Raw genomic sequence first — 19,308 nt, 5'->3', positions numbered from 1 at the left:
GTGAACAGGTGGCTTGACTATAGACAATTACTTAGCAGTTCAGACTGGCAGGATGCAATTAAAATGCAGGATAACCTCTGTGAGGGATCTCTATGGGAGAAGTCAGGACAGCACTTATTGCGGACACTACAACGAGACTGAAACTCTTGCACACATTTTTGGCTCCTGCCAGTATGGGAATCGCCTGAGAACTGACAGTTAGTCAGCCAGTTACTCTAGAGCCAGCAGAACATTGTTCCATTGTTGACCTCAGACACTTGGTCTCTGTTTCTGCTTGGATGATCAACATTTTCTTTGGAGCACTGCATCCAATTTTCCAACCACGAGGGCAACAACGATCCAATAGTTGTTTTGGAAGTTGGGTTTTCTCAATCCTACAGACATGTCCAAATTAATGGAGTCGCGACTCTCTAATTTTATTCTTGATGACCAATTGATTAGAACATGCCTTTCTAATCTGTGTGTTCTGCCAGTGCCCTAAAAGCGAGCTGCCAAGAACTCTACATAAACATTTCATTTGTAAAACTTCCAGCTTATGCTGGTTTGCAGCTATCAATGTCCAGGTTTTAAAACCATACAGAAGAATTGGCAGGACAGGCACCATTTTAAACCCTTATTTTGGTCCTCAGACTTTTCCACAAGCACTACTTGAAGCTGATAAATGCTGCCTGGGCACTGCCAGTCTGGACAATGAGGCTGCTATCCTTGAGAATGAGATCAGAGAACCCAGATACTTAAAATCTTCTTCTTCTTCAGCAGGTTCACTATTTTGATTCAGTTATACTTTTCTTCCAACTGTACAGATGCACTTGTTTTTTTGTTGGTATTTATTATTAGGCCCAATTTTCATTAATTACTACAAATCTTAACCAAACCAAACCAAACCAAACCAAACCAAACCAAACCAAACCAAACCAAACCAAACCAAACCAAACCAAACCAAACCAAACCAAACCAAACCAAACCAAACCAAACCAAACCTCGTGGCACTTCACCGCTTGAAAGGCCTTGGCCTACCAAGCGACTGCTGCTCAGCCCAAAGGCCTGCACATTAAGAGGTGTTTTGTGGTCAGCACGATGGATACTCTTGGCCGTTATTTTTGGCTTTTTAGACCGGGTAAATCTTAAAACTTAATGTTAAATTGTAATTGGTGATGAAGGGCCTTAGATAATAAGGAGATTTTGCTTATGATTTTATCACTGATGAAGAGAATAACCATTTCTCGAAACATGAACAATTGTTGATTGATTAAATGAATGAATGAATGAAATTAATTAAATGAATGGGGTTATAATACATTTTGTCACAGTGGACCCATCCACAATCCAGTGTATCTTTTTCCATGAGCTCAGTCCATATAGGTCCATATACTGTAGATGGATTCAGTGGGTTTCTAAATGTTAGATGACTAAATTCTAACCCATGCAGAGATCATCTCGCTTATGCTTTATGTAGTAAGAATACAAAGCCATAGCTTCAGTCCACTACCAACCTTCAGAAGGAACAGTCTCTGTTTGCAGTCTCTACTGAAATGTTGGGTGCTAGAAAGCTGATTGGTGTAGTGATTAGTGTGATAAGCTGCCACCCCTAGAGGCTCGGGTTCGATTCCCGGCTCTGACACGAAATTTAAAAAGTGGTGTGAGCACTGGAACAAGGTTCATTCAGCCTCAGGAGGTCACCTCAGCCATCCTTGAAGTGGCTTTCTGTGGTTTCCCACTTCTCCTCCAGGCAAATGCTGGGATGGCACCTAACTTTAGGCCATGGTCGCTTCCTTCTGTCTTCCATGACTATCCATTCCAACCTTCCCATCTCCCACAAGGCCTCTGTTCAGCATAGCAGGTGAGGCCGTCTGGGCAAGGTACCGGTTCTCCTGTCCAGTTGTATCCCCAACCCAAATTCTCATGGTCCAGGACACTACCCTTGAGGCAGTAGAGATAGAATTCCTCACAGAGTCCAGAGAAAAAAGCAAGTAGCTTACGCAGTGGCCTCCACGTTTGCACTAGCAATGCGTCTTGGTGGGTGTGCTATTTACCAACTGATGAGCCCAATTTAGCACACTGGGGCGAAACACTGGCAACCAGAAATGAGTTAGCTGGAAAATTTATAATGTCCAATAACGGACCAAATATATTGGTAATAATGATTGTGGTGCTGGCTGTTAAAGCCTAAGCTGTTATGTTATCTTTAATTTTTGCTCATCATATGTGGTATATTTTTATTCTGCCTTATTTGTGTAATTTCCCTGATATTTCTCAGCCAGATATGAAAGTTGCCATGCAACTTGCTTATATACAATTTGGTAGTGTTGTTTAATAAAACCTTATAAACGGGAGAATTTACAGGTTCTTTTACTTCAAATTATCCTGGCCACTGCGTCTTGGAGCAAATCCCAAGTATGCTCTTGTACAACACTGATACAGCATGTTGAAGAACTTCATTTCAGTGTATCAGATAATTAATTGACCCTGACAATTATGCATATTGATAAACCATTTTTCACCTACCAGTTATGAATATATCAATATTATGCAGCAAAATATCATTTATAGTGAAAGAGATGGTGAATATAATCCATATAAAAGCAGCTGATAGAAACGTGTAAAGAATGCTGTGATAGTGATTGGGAATTGCAAACATGGGGGTGGGGGATGAGGGATGGGGTAGACAACAAAATTCCAGAAAATAGCTACAAAATGGTAAGTTCTTGATACTGTCTGAGAAAATTTGGACAGAGAAATAAAGATTAACAGTTTACCAACTTAACTGCAGTAATAATTTTTTAAAATTTTGATTAATATTATACAATAAATGTTAACAAAAGGAACAATCACACACATTTTACAATTAGAAGTATGTTGAGAATTTACAAATGATCAGTAATAATTGCATTCAAAAATTTTACTTGTTGAAAATAAATACCAAAAAAGTGATAATTTCCTAAAGTTCAACCAGTAAGAAATTAAAGGAAGGGTAATTAGGTGATAAGATAACATGGTTTGTACAAATTGTTTTTCTTACTTATAATTCCTAGTTTTGGGCAGCTAAACTGGAATATCAATTTAATTTTGTCTCCACTAACAATGTGCCTTCATAAAAAAGAGCAATTGCCCTTATCATGACCATACGTGATACTGCTATGGTGTGAAACACTTATAGGGACAGTGATCAAGAACTTTAGATCATGCTGGTTGCATAGTAATACTACAAAACATCAACTTGTGGACATATACTTTAGTTTCCTGCCTGGTTTTCCTAGTCCTTTTTGGCTCTGTCACACATTTAACCTTCATGTGAAAGCCAGTGTAATTTGGCATAAAGCTTAGCTTAATATAAGTGGTTTTAATCCAATTAGCATGTATTTATTTCTTTATTTTTACTGCATGTTATTCTTCTTATCCAGTCTCAATTAACTATGAAAAACAGTAATATAGGCATCATAATCATGCAGAAACATATTTTCAACATACAAAGTTCATTAAGTTACTAAATTGCATAAAGCAATAACAACACATGAGAGTTTCAATCAAAAAGTCGTAAATGTCAGATGTGAATAGAAAAGCGAATTACTGCTATTGAAGTCAGTTTTTAATAATTAAGCCAGAAATGTTATACAACAAATGAAAAAAATGTATTTTATTTTTTGTTGATATTTTTTTTAAATATGCACATTTACCTGCCACATCTGCTACTGTAGCTGATGGTCCACATTTAACAAAGTAATTGTAGAAAGTCACCATCACAAGACCACCATTTAAAGCCTGGAAAAGATCAGCATAAGTCTTAACAATACATAGTTTTAGAGTTTATAGTTTTATTATCATTACATACATTTCATTTAAAATAATCATTATTATTTTGAGGAAAGAACTGTTTATTTGTGAATAATTTATATTACATTCACAATAGGGAGAGTTAACATCAACAGACATAAAAAAGAACAGCATCAGCAAAAGAAGAAAAAATATAACAAATTTTTTAACAAATGTATATCAGTCCACAGATGCAATCTGATAATATATTAAATGCATGAAAAGAAGGAAACCTTGAAAGGATAATAGGATAATGACAATTACAGATAAGTGTAGGAAAAAAAGGGAGGAATAGAAAGAAAACACTAAAGGACAATGACAAAAATAGTTTTGCTTTACATCACACCGACACATTGAGATTTTTGTTTTTGCTAGTGGCTTTACGTCACAGTGACACAGATAGGTCTTATGGCGATGATAGAATAAGAAAGGGCTAGGAGTTTGAAGGAAGTGGTCATGGCTTTAATTAAGATACAGCTCCAGCATTTGCCTCATGTGAAAATGGAAAACTATGGAAAAGCACCTTCAGAGCTGCCAACAGTGGGGTTTGAACCCACTATCTCCTGAGTGCAAGCTCACAGCTGTGCGACCGTGATCGCACGGCCACCTCGCTCAGTCTCCACATTTTCATACATTGCCATCTTCAAACTCACCGAGGGATGGTCTTGACAGTCTTGATCAAGGAAATGTAGGGTAAGAAAAAAGCCACATAAACACAGAAAAACGAAAGAGACAAAAATTTAAAGGTGGTAAAAGAGTAGGAACACAGAACAGTACAGAATGCTTTCTTCTTTCTGTGCTTTATCCTTTCTATTACTTGGATGCTAAACTGCATGAGTCGTCTTATGTTTTTCTGAAAAATATCATCGGTGATAGTACATGCCAGCCACTGAAGAACCTTAAACTTTGAAGCCATAGAACATGACTGTCTTTAGAACTGTGCTGACTGAGTGAGACTCAAAATGATAGCCATTGTTGATAAGGCCTCAGTGAGTCGTCACCACCACCACTATCATCATCATTATCATCATCATTGTTCCCATTGTCCAGTTTGATCCTCGATTGGGTTGTGGATCATTGATCTCATCTCTGCCTGTCTTTCCTCTGTTCTTCATCAGAGATGTCTTGAAAGTATGTCACTCTCTTTCTGAGGTCTTGTTCAATTTTTTCTCTCCATCATTTCCTGGGTCTACCTCTAGGTCTTTTCCCTCCAACCTCCAGTTCAGACATTGTCTTTGGAATCCTCATTCCTCCCATTCTTTTCACGTGCTCATACCGCCTCAGTCATGATTGTTCTACTGTCTCTCTCACTATGCACATAACTATTTCTTCTTGTATTACCATATTTCTTATTAGTTTTTTTCTTCTCTTGGCGAGCATACGTCTTAGAAATTTCATATCACTTGCCTGGATTTTAATTTCCTCTGCTTTAGTCGTTATCCATGTTTCAGCTCCATATGTCAATAGAAAGTATTCTTGCACATGGTTTCCTTGCATTATATTGGCACTTCTGTACTCCCTAACAGTCCTCTCACAGTTGGGTAAAATCCTCTTGCTATCTGCACTTTTTCCTCTGATCTCCTATGTCATTCTTCCATCTTCTGATATCACATTTGCAAGATTTGTAAATGTTCTGCAAACTTCCAGAGGTTCTCCCTGAACTGTTAGACCTCTTCTTCCATTCCTTGATCCTTGTGTAAGAACAAGTTTTGTTCTTTTCCTTGATAATATTCATTCCCCATTCATCAATCATTTCATTTCATATGTTTGCCTGTTTTTGAACTTCCTCTTCATTTTCACCCAACAACACAATGTCATCAGCAAATAACCATGCTTTTATTGTTTGTATCCCAGTTCTCTTTTTGATTTCTTTCAGTATTTCATCCACGATGCTAATGAATATGCAAGGTGATAACACACTCCCTTATCTCAGTCCTGTTCTAAATTCAAATTCTTCTGTCTTTCCTACTTTGGTCTGAACTTTAGAGTTGTACTTGCTGTACATATCTCTTTATCATGTAAAGCCTTTTATGTAGGGCTCCTTCTTCTCCAGGGCCAACCAAATCTTATTTCGAGAAATACAGTCATATGCTTTCTTCATGTCAATCAAAGATGGGGTTCTACTAGTGGCCTTAATCATTTTTCTCGAATTTTTTCAAATACTTTTATTACACAAGGAGTTAGGGTAATTTCTCTGCAATTTCCACTTCTTAAATATAGAGAGAGTAATTCCAAATATTAGAAAACCTTCACGTTCCACTTATGCTGGAGATTTGAGTTTCACAGCGTGATAGCCTGAACATAATCAAAACAGACAAATCAAACAAACAAACCCCATGGCACAAGAGCTCCGAAGGGCCTTGGATTACCAAGTGACCATTGCTCAGCCTGAAGACCTGCAGATTATGAGGTGTTGTGTCATCAGCGCGACAAGTGCTCTCAGCCGTTATTCTTGGCTTTCTAGACCGGGGCCGCTATCTCACCGTCAGACAGCTCCTCAATTGTAATCACGTAGGCTGAGTGGACCTCGAACCAGCCCTCAAAATCAGGTGAAAATTCCCTGACCTGGCTGCGAATCAAATCCAGGGTCTCCAGGTAAGAGCCAGGCATGTTACCCCTACACCGCAGGGCCAACGCCTGAACATAATCAGTGGGGTTTAAATCAGGGTAATTTTGTGGGCCTCATAGAGAACAGACTTATGAATGATCTTTTCCTTTGCCATATTTTTGGTGTGGATGCTGCATTTGACTTGGACAAAGCATCTTCAGTATGTATCACATGAACAGTTGGCAGCATGTTTTCCTCCAGGAATTAAATAAGCAACGTTGAGTTTTATTTACAACCAACTGTCCCTGCAACTCAGCTCATATTGAAATCAGAATTAGATTTGAGCACTGTTGCTAAAATAGTGAATAATCTAATAGTAACTTACCCCTGATCACTCTCTCTGTCAAATTTCATCTCTGTCCTCGAACTCTGTATAAATTAGCATATCCAAGGCCTCAGCCAAGAAAGATTAATTGTTCCAGATCCCATACTTCTAACAGATTAGACTGCCTCTTTCAAGGGTCCTTGATGTACAGCCTCTCAGAAGAAGAATGAGCACATGGTATTGTACAAGTTCCTCATGGATAACATTTTCTTAGAAACAATTGAACCAGTAGAGGAGAGGAATCTTGACACTTCAAGACAGGATGGAAACAACAAAGCTAAAGTGGTATGGACATATGATGAGAATGGGAGAAGAGAGAGTGCCAAAAAAGTTTTTTCAGAGAAGTTAACAGGAAAGAGACCATGAGGATGACCCTGAAAGAGATGGACAGATTCAGTGTGGGAGTGCATAGAGAAGAGGGGAGGAAAACCAGAAGATGCACTTAAAAAAGGAGAAGAGTGGTGGAGAGACAGGCAGCAATGGTGGTCCTTGATTCACAACCTGACCCGGGAAGCTGGAAATGGGAAATGAAGATGATGATGAGATCATACACATACAAATTTGCTTTTAAGTATTTGCTACTTAACAGCTATAGATTAATTAATGTATTATGGGCCACCTTGTAAGCTGAATGCAAGGGATTTGAACCCAGATCAGAGTTTTTTGATGGTTTCTCTGTATGGAAATTTTCTTCCTATTTCTAAGAAGATTTGAGGTGATATACAGTGCAATTAATTTCACTCACACATGTGAACAATTAATCAGTGGTTTTATCCTCTTATTATGTGAATACTGTTGTTTATTTTCTAGGATACTGAAACTAATACTTACCAGAGACTGAAGAATATCATCCGGAACATTTCGAGAAGAATTGCACAGTGCAAAGGCTGATGAGTGTGAGAAGATGACAGGAGCTACACTCACTTCCAGTGCGTCTTTCATGGTTAGTACTGATGCATGGGACAGATCAACCATCATACCCAGGCGATTCATTTCCCTTACTACAGCCTGTGTGAGAAAAATTGTGGAAACTGAAAAAAATGTGGTTCATAGACTCCTGTACAAGAACTGGGAACAATTTTTTTTCTAAAGTATCCTGTTGTAGATTAATGGTCAGCATAAGGATAATTATATTATGACCGAATAGTTACTATGACTACTCACTGATAAAGCATTGGTAATAATAAATTAAAGTATTCTCCTGCTTAAATTAACAAGCCATTTCACTTCTTTTCTAAGTTCTTGAGAAATATTGAATGCATTTGATTGTTCTTTTTCTAATTTTGAGCAAAACACTCCTAAACACTCCTAAAAATATTTGTAAATATTTTAATTTTTTTTTTGTACAATATATATTATATAATAGATTCAGTATTTCCTTCCCACATTGTTTACCAATGGATCCCATTTCTTGTTTATGCAGTATTTGACCTAGAAGCCTGCCTGGTGGCCAGGATTGTTATTAAGGCATAGAAGTCTATTCTGTCTGACACTGTGGTTAGCTGGTTCGAGTCCTGTTGGTTGAAAAAATTTATTATTATCAGAATGTCGGCAGGCAGGGTATGGGAGGTGGTGGTATACAATTTTAAATTTCTAGATTGCATGCCAAAAGCTTGGATTAAATTCCCAACCTCTCCACAGTGCTCATATGGAGGAACAGCATATTATGCTGTTGATGGTGATTTGTCAGTCGGATAGGGATGTCAAGCCTTGAGCAGCTCCTTTGGTACTATTCAACAGTAGTAGGCTATGTGCCAACATCCGGTTTCATCCTCTGCCTTCCTGTTATCATATATTATGCCATTCATTTCATCTCGTTAACTCCCCTGATGAGGTTGACGTCAGAAAAGTCATCCAGTCATAAAAACTCGCTACGAAGATTCATCTCACTTCATACCCAGCCTTGCAGAGGAATGGGACAAGAGTTGGACATGCACTGAATTTGACCTACAATTTTATTAATTCCATATTTTATTGTACTTGGCACTCTAAGGGTTCAGGATGGATATCTTTCTCTGTATTTCAGATTAAATTTCATCCTAAAATCCACCAAGATTCAAACTTTGACCATCAAAGTGGAAAACCAGCAGCTAAGCTGATATGCTAATCTTGAACAACAATAATTAGTAATTGGGAATAATGTTTGGCTTCATGACTGAATCATCAATGTCTCGTTCTTTGGTCCTTAGGACTCTGGGTTTGGTTTCCAGCTGGAACAAGAGGATTTTTCGTAAACGATTAAATCTCTTGATTTGGATACTGGGTGTTTTTGTTGTCCTTAACATTCCTGCAACTCACAAGACTATCTTCCACCACATAAACATGCAGTTTTCCTATACATGGCACACACTGCCCACCCTGCTGGAGGGTCTGCCTTAGAAGGGTAGCAAGAGCCACACAAAATTATTGTTATTATCATTGATGAGGAAAGTACAAGAAGAATGTAATTGGGATGAATTACAGTTACCTGAGAAATATTTTACTCAATTACAATTACAAATTACTTTTCCAAGTAGTAATGAGTAAAACTACAATTGCAATTATTTCATCGATTACCAGTCTTAAGGAAATCACTGACAGTTTTTCTGTATGGGGCTAGAATAATTCCAAAATTTGCAGAGAAAAAGACATTACTTCATTTTGTGCTTTTTTTTTAGCATAGATACATTAAACAGCTATTATCACTGAGTGAAACTAAGCACGATATCTCAGAAATTTCAAAGTACTTTTTTCCATAATTTTTATTTTCGTTAGTGACTTCTAGCAATTCATATAATTTGCCATTTACAGTACAAAATAATCCTACATTCACAACTTACGTTGCATTTCTGACATTGTCTTAAAGTTGTTGCATACATTTAGACACAATTACACATTGCACCGTCATATACCGAAGTACCTAATTATGGTGCGAATACTCTAAAGGAATTATTTTCTTCGTCAACATAATGCTGGTAAACTCAAGCACTGGTCAAATGGATACTGAATGTGGGATCTGACAAATTATGAGTGATAACGATGTGCACCTACAGTAGTCGTTTTTTTCTGTACTTAGCCTCCTCATTCGTATACTTACCACTGCATACAATGCCAGGCTGTGTATCCTTTATAATTATGTTATACTGGTATTGTGTCAAAATAGACCTTGGTAGGAATGTATGAAATGAACGCCCTACTTGCTTGTTGACGTATTATGCAATGGAGAAGGACTGTGGTTGGCTATTTGTATACTTGGCAAAATGTTGATTCAGCTCCATCTACCTGTAGGCCTATGACACGCTTCTCACTGCACGATGCTATCGAGATCTCTAGAAATTTCTGGCGAGAAACTGTGCTTGCTCTAGTCTTGAGAAATCTCGAGAAATCTCGAGACCCCATTTCAGACTGCCCATCACTATATCACAGTTATAAACCAAAGGAACATCTGACTACATTGTTACACCCCTGGTTGTGGTGAGCTTGGCTACTTCTTTGTCTCCACTCTATAAGCGCATGTACAACTTTATCGACTGTTTACATGGAATGCATTTATTTCCCCTCCAAATATATATTAAAGCTTATATAATTCTAAATAAAGATATCAACAGTAATTAATAAATCATAATTTATGAAAAAGAGTTTTGAAAAACGATATGGTGTCAAATTATTTTGGTTTGCATTGATCATCTTATTCCTGGTCTAGAAAGCCAAGAATAATGGCCGAGAGGATTCATCGTACTTATTACACAACACTTCGTAATTTGCAGGCCTTTGGACTGAGCCATGGTCAGTTGATAGGCCATGGCCCTTTTGGGGCTGTTGCCTCAGAATTTAAGTTCTGTTCATAAGAGTAAAAGATATGTTATATAGACTTTTATTTACATAGAATTCATTTGTGAGTAAGAAATTCAATAGCAGATCTCACCTTGCCGAACTGGGTGAGTCCTCCATGTTCAGAATATTTGATAGTTTGCTCCGCTGATGATGATATAGCCCTGAAATAGATTTACAGTTGAAAAGTTATAGTAGCAATGCAGTAATTTAATTGTCATGCATATTTCAAGTGGATCATGCAGGTGATACATTTGCATATTGCAAGTTGAGGAAATGAATACATTCTTGTCCTGGACATCTACTGTTGTACCCCAGTCACTTTTCAGAAGAAATTCAGTACCATATGCATGCTTTCTCAGTTTGAACATTCTGTTTGAAACAGGACCTTAGACCTAATGAAAATGTGTACGGTATTGAATAATCTGATCAGTAATCAACATTATGAAATCATAATACAGTAGAACCTCTGTTAACTGAAAGAAAGGGGGAAAGGTGGTTTTGGATAATGAACATTTTGGGATATTTATTAAAATACCTTTTTTGTAGTTAAGAAACATTTTTTGACATTTTCGATTAAAGTAAATTAAGACAATACATATACAATGCTAACAAAGCATTTTAATAAGCCTAAACTACTGTACATCTTTAGAACAAACCATTTTCCATAATGCATGTACTTATACGATACATATTGCATGATTTTTTGGAAAAAATCTTCTACATACTTTTTTTTTCTTTTCACATCAATTTCTAGCCGCTTTGTCACACCACTGTTTCATTAGCAGAATGTCAGAAGGCTTTGATTCGTCACATCACAAACTGAGTTGGTAACAGAGAAGGGTAGGAGGCAGTCAAGGTTGGAGCCCACACATTACATTTCTCATCCCGTTTGTCATAACTTAACATTGCAGAAAATGGAACTAATGAAAGAGCCAAAAATCAAACTGTATTCACAATAAAGAAGGGAAGAAGGCAGTCAAGGTCAGAATCCAAGTATTCTGTTACTCATCTCCTTTGTTATAACTACATAACATAAAAATACCTTTCTTTACCAAAAATATATTTTTGGCTGTTTTGGTAAACAGTATTTTGGTTAAGTGTCTTGGATAACGGAGGTTCTACTGTACAGTTAAACATTCATTTCAAGGGAGCAGGCCTAAAATGTATTTAAATTGGAAGGTCTTCTTTGACAGTACTGTAATATCTTCTAATATTACATTAGTACTACAAAAATACATTGGAAGATTTTTGGATTGAAATGTATACACTTTTACCAGCCAACAATTGAAACAACAATTGAAAAGTTTACAGTTTGCACCGATAAATTCCCATGGATTTTAAATGTGGACTTTTTTTAGGAAGGAACTGGTAAATGACCAGTAGTTACTACAGAAACATGTAATTAACTCTATATTTAGATACCTTTAGCTCATGCATCAAATGAAGTATTTATATTTAATAAAGTAAATACCGGTATAATGCCATTCAATAACCAAATTGCAATATCTGCCTCCTTATTTGTATAGATTTATAGACACATAACTTTAGACCCTACTCTTATGGAAGACTCCCATCATTATGAAATATTAGACACATTCATTAAAATCAGAGACTTCCACCTTTCAATGCATGTATTATTTGTGTTATCAATAGAGAACACTTAATTACAAGGACATGTTTTGTCTTTCAGTTTTGAGACATCTTCAGCTTAGAAGACAATGCGGTAACACATAAAATGACAAAAGAGTAATTTTTTAAAACATAGATAATGGATATGTAAAAAAGTTTTAAAATGTTGCATGCCACAGTTGTCATCTTCTTTCTTCTTCATGAAAAGCACTACGGTATATCCTTATGATGTTATTCATCTCACTGGTTTTCTTGTTCCTTATTAATGAATAATTATGTAAAACTCTGCATTGAGACATGTACTGAATGTATTTTATAGTAAAAGGTGAAATCATAGCTGGGAAAATTCCTCTCGTTTGTAAAATGTAGTGCAATACATATTCTAAGACTTTGCTCTTGCATTTTCTGGTGTTGTTAGATGTTATAGGAGTTTTCCTGTTGGCCCTTTTTTGAACGTGTCTCAGCTCTTGTTCTTATCAGATACAATGACTCGATATAGGATTTTGGGCCCTAAGACAACTAAGGTTTGGGTCAGCAGGTCTGTGAAAATAACCAAAGCAGACATGACCATCAGAAGTGTAGCTTCATGAGGTTTGGTGTGGTTTATGGTAGATAAAGGGAAGTAGTTTATTTGTGCATTTGGACTATGTGTACAAGAAGTTCTGTTGTGAAATATGGATTAGAGGCTTTTATATTTGTCCAAAAATCAATTATGAATATTTATGTTATTGTGCCACATATAAGAAGTGACATTCAGGTCTGTATACACTGTAGTGTTCACTCATTGTGTATTCATCATCATAGGTTGTTTTGCTATTCGGCAGGTCCAATCATGGCTGTGACCTACATATCTCTCGATCTTGTGCCCTTTTCTTCACTTCTGCATAATCTTCCTTTCTTTTTCTAATACTGTCTAATAACTGATATCATCTCCTTCCTCTTCCTCATTTTCCTTTTATCATCCCTTTCTATTGCTACTCGTAGTAAGGTGTTGTGTCTTAGATTATGCCCTATCCAGTTTTTCTTCCTATTTTGGATTACGGTCAGCATGCTCCTCACTTTTCCCACTCTCTTCAGAACTTTCTCATTTGATATTTTATCTTCCCACTTTACACCTTCAATTCTTCGCTAAATCCACATCTCAAATGCCTCTATTCTTCTCTGTTCTTCCTTCCTTAACGTCCATGTTTCAGCGCCATATAGAGCTATACTCCATATGTAACACCTTGCAAGCCTCTTCCTCAGATCTTTCTCTAGCAGGCCACAAAACAGTTTTTTTTTCTTGTTGAAGCTTTCCTTGGTTAAGGCAATTCGAGCTTTTAGGCCTTCAGTCACAATACTTCCAAGATACTTAAACTTATTCACCTGTTCAATAATTTCTCCCCCTATCTTGATTGTCGCTTTTTCACCTTTACCTCCAAGTTTTATGAATTTGATTTTCTTTTTGTTTATGCTCATTCCATACTCTTCACACTTTTTGTTTAATTCTCTCAGCATTTTGCAGAGGTCCTTCATATTTTCAACTATCACTGCCATATCATCAGCAAATCTTATACATTCAATTCTCTTACCCCCAACATTGACACCTCTTTTACCATCCAAGCATTCACAAATAATTTCCTCCAAGTAAATATTAAACAAAGTTGGTGATAAGCAGCAACCCTGTCTAACACCTTTCCCCAGTCTGATTTCTTCTGTTAATTCTCCTCTTATTCTCACTCTTGCTGTTTGGTTGTAATATAATTCCTTGATCAGTCTACATTGTGTATTGATGAAGTATTATTTGTGCAAAATTCTTTCCTAAGAATTTTGAACAAATATTGTTAATGTCAATACAGTATCAAAAATGAAGTTTGTGAGTTTTGATGAGATTATTATGCAATGTAAATGTAAGAATTTTACAAGTCCAAATTACACAACTTCTGGGTCCAAGTTACATAACATTTCAAATCACACGCAAAACCATTTTGCAACAAAATATTTTAAAACAATTTATGAAAATTATCTTTTGTTTTTGTTTCCACCTAGGTACTGTATTCCACATAAGAAATTAACTAACTCATAAAAAATTTTAGCATTCACGCTCTTTAGGCCTTATTAATCGTGAAATTATCAGCATTTTGTCCCAGTGTAGGAGTGACCTCATCAGTTGGATTGCTACACCTTTCCAAGATGCTGGCAACTAGTGTACCTTTGAGATACCACTACAAGCCTCCTATGCAGGACAATGCAGTGATTGTGCACTAGAGGAAGCATGTGCCTCCACTTGTATAAATGCCTGCCAGGAATGTTTTTAACAGTTATTATTTATTATTATTATTATTATTATTATTATTATTATTATTATTATTATTATTATTCGCTTTACGTCCGACTAACTACTTTTTCGGTCTTCGGAGACGCCAAAGTGCCGGAATTTAGTCCCGCGGGAGTTCTTTTACGTGCCAGTAAATCTACCGACACGAGCCTGACGTATTTGAACACCTTCAAATACAACCGGACTGAGCCAGGATCGAACCTGCCATGTCGGGGTCAGAAGGCCAGTGCCTTAACCGTGTGAGCCACTCAGCCCGGCATTATTATTATTATTATTATTATTATTATTATTATTATTACTATTATTATTATTATTATTATTATTATTATTATTATTATTATTATTATTATTATTATTATTATTATTATTAACTTTATTGGCCACATTCTACCACTTGACTCAACCTGTACATTTTTCTTTGAAGTTTGTACTGTTTGATTCTTCTTATCTGCCCAGTACTTCTTCATTCGTTCTAAACTTGTGATTCTTAAGAAGGCTGGTAATTCTATTCTTGTTCTTTGCATCTGTAATTTTGAATGCAACTGTTTTGAGATCCTCTTGAATTTGCCTGATCCAGTGCCCTCCTGTCTTCTTTCCCAGATTTCTCATCACTAGTTGTCATAAAATCTTGTTTTCTGGTAATCGTAAGATGTGAAAGAAATAAGAGATTCTTTTCTTCTTCATCATGCTGGTAACTGGGTCAATCTCTCGACAGACAGTTTCATTGGGGAGGATTCTCCAGACTCCTTCAACCTGGTACCTTTTATATTTGTGAGTTCTGATAATTCTTCTTTTGGTTTTGAGGAGTTGGTCAGTTCTTTCACTTTTAATTTAGGACAAGGTTCTGCAAGCGTAAGTGGCTTTGGAAAAAGATACAGTTTTGTAATGTTGGACCTTAGTGTCTATTGACAAGCATTTTTTGTTATAAGTTGAACAGGTTAGAAATTGTGCTTTTTTAAAATTTTGTTGCTTCTATTTATCCATGTTGCTTTCTCGCGTAATAATGATTTCTCCAAGATATTTAAATTGTAGGACTATGTTAATTTTTTGATCACTTATGATGGCTTTGTTGATGTCAAGGGGTTTCATTGGCTTGATCTCAGGATTCTCAAAGGATATCTGTAATCTTGTTTTCAATGCAATTTTCTGGAGACTGGTGATCTGAGCATGGATTTCTACCATGTCAAGGGATAAGAGAGCTAAATCATCTGTAAGCCTTAGGCAGTTTGTCCTTATTGAGGGTTTTGCTCCAATTTTGATTTTAGGTGGGTTTTATTTTTGCCAAATTTTCATGATATAATCTAGAGCCACATTGAAAAGCAGTGAGGATAATCTGTTACCTTGGCTAAGGCTTGTATTTATTGTTGAAGCATTTGACATTTCTCCCCTGAACTTTACCTTTGAAATTGGGTTGGTTAAAGTTAGTTCAGTAATTTTTGTTAATTTAGGATGAAGGCCATATGATCTGAGGAATTTTAAAAGAGTGGGTCTGTATATACTATCATGAGCTTTTTTGAAATCTATGAATGAAATAAACAGTTCTTTACTTCTGTATTCGTAATATTCCATTATTAGTTTCAGGCTGAGAATTTGGTCTGGGCAACTTCTGTATGGGCAAAATCCTCCTTGGTATTCTCCAAGTTGTGGTTCCAGAATGTTTTTTTATCCTATTGTAAAATTTTGTAAGTGCAGTCCAAAAGGTTTATTCCTCTGTAATTGTCTGGATTAGTTTTACCACCATTTTTGAATAATGGATGGGTTACACCTAAGGTCCAATGTCTGGGATTTTCTCTGTGATCCACATTTTGACTAGATGGTGACTGCAATTAAATTAAATTAAATTAAATTAAATTATGGTTTCCTTCTGGGAACTTAATTTTTAATTATAGCACTTTCATAACAGTTAGTGGTACTTTGCCCATATAATTTTAAGTGATCCAAGTTACATGGACCTCTCATTACAGACATTCCAAAGTTTTAATGGAATTATTGGTAATAGCTCTGCAAGGCACATCCACTGCTTTTGTGAAGTATGTACATCATGAAGGCAGTGGCACATTACACTTCATATATCTATGTTTGTGCACAAGCAGTGCTCAAAATGTGTCGCATATCTGATGGTTTTTCAGCTGCTGAACAACATATTTTTAAATGTTGTTGGGGTTCATGTATGACATGAACAATGAGAGGATCTTAGATTATTTTGGCCATGAAGGAAGAAGGGTCATAACTGAACTCATAATGATTTGGAGGTAAATAAAGTAATATGAGATATTACTCTGAAATGAATACGAAATATCCCATCTATTCCACTGAAAACATAAATAAATGACCGACCACTGGACTTGCATTTATAGGGACTTTTGTATTGTATTGTATTGGGGGTGTGCTATTCATGCCCTGGTTACCTCCCACAGTTTTGGGAACATTCTGTATATGCTAATGACAGATGAAATATTGTGCCATTACGAATCTAACAATGGGAAATTGTAGTTGTCTGAAGATTTCGTTCTCCGAAACTTACCAAGGTGTATTACAGGTGTGAGTTAGAGTCATGTAGCGCACTCCAAGATCGTAGAGAATTCGTAGCACTGCCAGTGAGTTGCCGATACTGTGCCCACCTTCCACACCGATGAGAGAAGCGATGCGGTTATGAGTATGAGCTTCCAGGATCTCTGCAGCACAGTTAGAGATCCTGAGACATAACATGGATCATCACACTTGGGGTGGGGCACACTTAGTTTATATGAGCATGCAACACTTCAAATAGTAACAGTTTATCCTTCCTAAATATTATACATAGCATTCAACATGTTTGATGCAATTGGGACTCGAACCTGAGATCTCTTTATTTCTAGCAGGATGGAGTGATACCTTGTGTTGGTCACAACTATGCAAACAAATTAATATTTCAATGCAACCTGTAGGTAACTAAACAGAATGGTAACAGGCAAAAATCAATCAATCAATCAATCAATCAATCAATCAATCAATCAATCAATCAATCAATCAATCAATCAATCAATCAATCAATCAATCAATCAATCAATCAATCAATCAATCAATCAATCAATCAATCAATCAATCAATCAATCAATCAATCAATCAATCAATCAACAAGGCAAACTCTATGTACACAGTTCATACGACATAGGAAAGTCAAAATGTTTTTCATGTGCATTTCTTTGGATGCCCGTTTACGCGGTTGTGGTCAGTAATTCTCGCCGATTACTGCCAGAGTTCAAGAAAAAACTGTTTGAATGATTTAAAAGTTACCATTTATTGTTGTTTGGATTGTCATTCCATGGACTGGTGTGATGTAGCTGTCCTGTGTTAATCTCTTGATTTCTACGGAACTGCTACATCAAGCTATGGTCAATCTGCTATTCCTATCTCATAATACTTCCCTCAAAACTAAGTGAACTAGTCCTAGGTGTCTCGAAATATATCCTATCAATCTACCACTGCTATTATTATTATTATTATTATTATTATTATTATTATTATTATTATTATTATTATTATTATTATTATTATTATTGCCATTTGTCAGACGTAGACCTTTCACCACAGCATTCTGATTCCGTATTTGCGCTGTACAGATCGAAGACAGGATAAATTTTATCCGATGTCTCCGCTTTCCGCGACAATTTATTGCAGTAACACTCCATGATTGTTCATTCTTCATCGACTCGGGGAGTATGTGACAGTAGGGCTGTTGGGTTTTTAAGTAAACAATACAGATGATGTCTGAAACCACTTCCTGCACTCTATTATTGTGAAAAAGTATCTGATCGACATATTAAACGCAAGACATTACAATTTTTTTTCCCGCTCGTTGCTTTACGTCGCACCGACACAGATAGGTCTTATGGCGACGATGGGACAGGAAAGGGCTAGGAGTGGGAAGGAAGCGGCCGTGGCCTTAATTAAGGTACAGCCCCAGCATTTGCCTGGTGTGAAAATGGGAAACCACGGAAGACCATTTTCAGGGTTACCGATAGTGGGGTTCGAACCTACTATCTCCCGAAACATTACAATTAAGCCTATACTAAAACCTGTTTCACCCCTCTGATTTGTGAGCAATAAGATATTAAAAACCATACATTTGACCGAATTGGAATTGCATCCCACGGGTGCATGTCGTTAGATATTTTCTGCCTCCTTGCTGTACCCCCTGTGGGTGCGGGTAGTGGAATAACACCCATGGTATCCCCTGCATGTCGTAAGAGGCGACTAAACGGGGCCCCAGGGGCTCTTAACTTGGGAATATGGGTTGGCAACCACGGGGCCCTTAGGTGAATCCTGACATTGCTTCCACTTGTGCCAGACTCCTCACTTTCATACGTCCCATCCGACCTCCCTTGGCCAACTCTTGTTCTTTTCCGACTCCGACGCTATTAGAACATTCGAAGGTTATGGAGTCTTCCATTTTCACGCCGTTCGTGGCCCTTGTCTTTCTTTGGCCGATATCTTCATTTTTCGAAGTGTCGGATCCCTTCCATTTTTCTCTCTGATTAGTGTTAAATAGGGGATGGGTGCCAAGTCGTACTTCCTCTTAAAACACTAATCACCACCACTACCATCCTCTGCTGTAAATACGTACATTTACTATGGATTCAAGAGTATGGATAACCCTACTTCAGTTTAAACGTACATACAGATCGAAGGAGTAGATTAATATCGACCATAATTACACCAATGCCGAGCTCGATAGCTGCAGTCGCTTAAGTGCGGCCAGCATCCAGTATTCGGGAGATAGTAGGTTCGAACCCCATTGTCGGCAGCCCTGAAAATGGGTTTCTG

At 37.0% G+C, this 19,308-nt stretch overlaps 1 protein-coding gene across 1 annotated transcript in view; it reads right to left on the bottom strand.

Moving 5' to 3' along the window:
- The window catches only part of LOC136879349 (dipeptidase 1-like), a 67,910-nt gene that overhangs the window by 14,792 nt on the left and 33,810 nt on the right, over positions 1-19,308 (bottom strand). The window contains exons 4-7 of the mRNA XM_067153165.2: positions 17,027-17,177; positions 10,648-10,717; positions 7,575-7,751; positions 3,675-3,759 (exon numbers count right to left, since the gene is read on the bottom strand). Of these exons, the coding sequence (XP_067009266.1) occupies positions 3,675-3,759; positions 7,575-7,751; positions 10,648-10,717; positions 17,027-17,177 (483 nt within the window). The remainder of the gene's footprint in view (positions 1-3,674; positions 3,760-7,574; positions 7,752-10,647; positions 10,718-17,026; positions 17,178-19,308) is intronic.

This window comes from Anabrus simplex, chromosome 8 (assembly GCF_040414725.1).
Source record: "Anabrus simplex isolate iqAnaSimp1 chromosome 8, ASM4041472v1, whole genome shotgun sequence".
Classification (NCBI taxonomy): domain Eukaryota; kingdom Metazoa; phylum Arthropoda; class Insecta; order Orthoptera; family Tettigoniidae; genus Anabrus; species Anabrus simplex.
The sequence above is the reverse complement of the archived record's forward strand: the minus strand, read 5'-3'. Positions and strand labels throughout refer to the sequence as shown.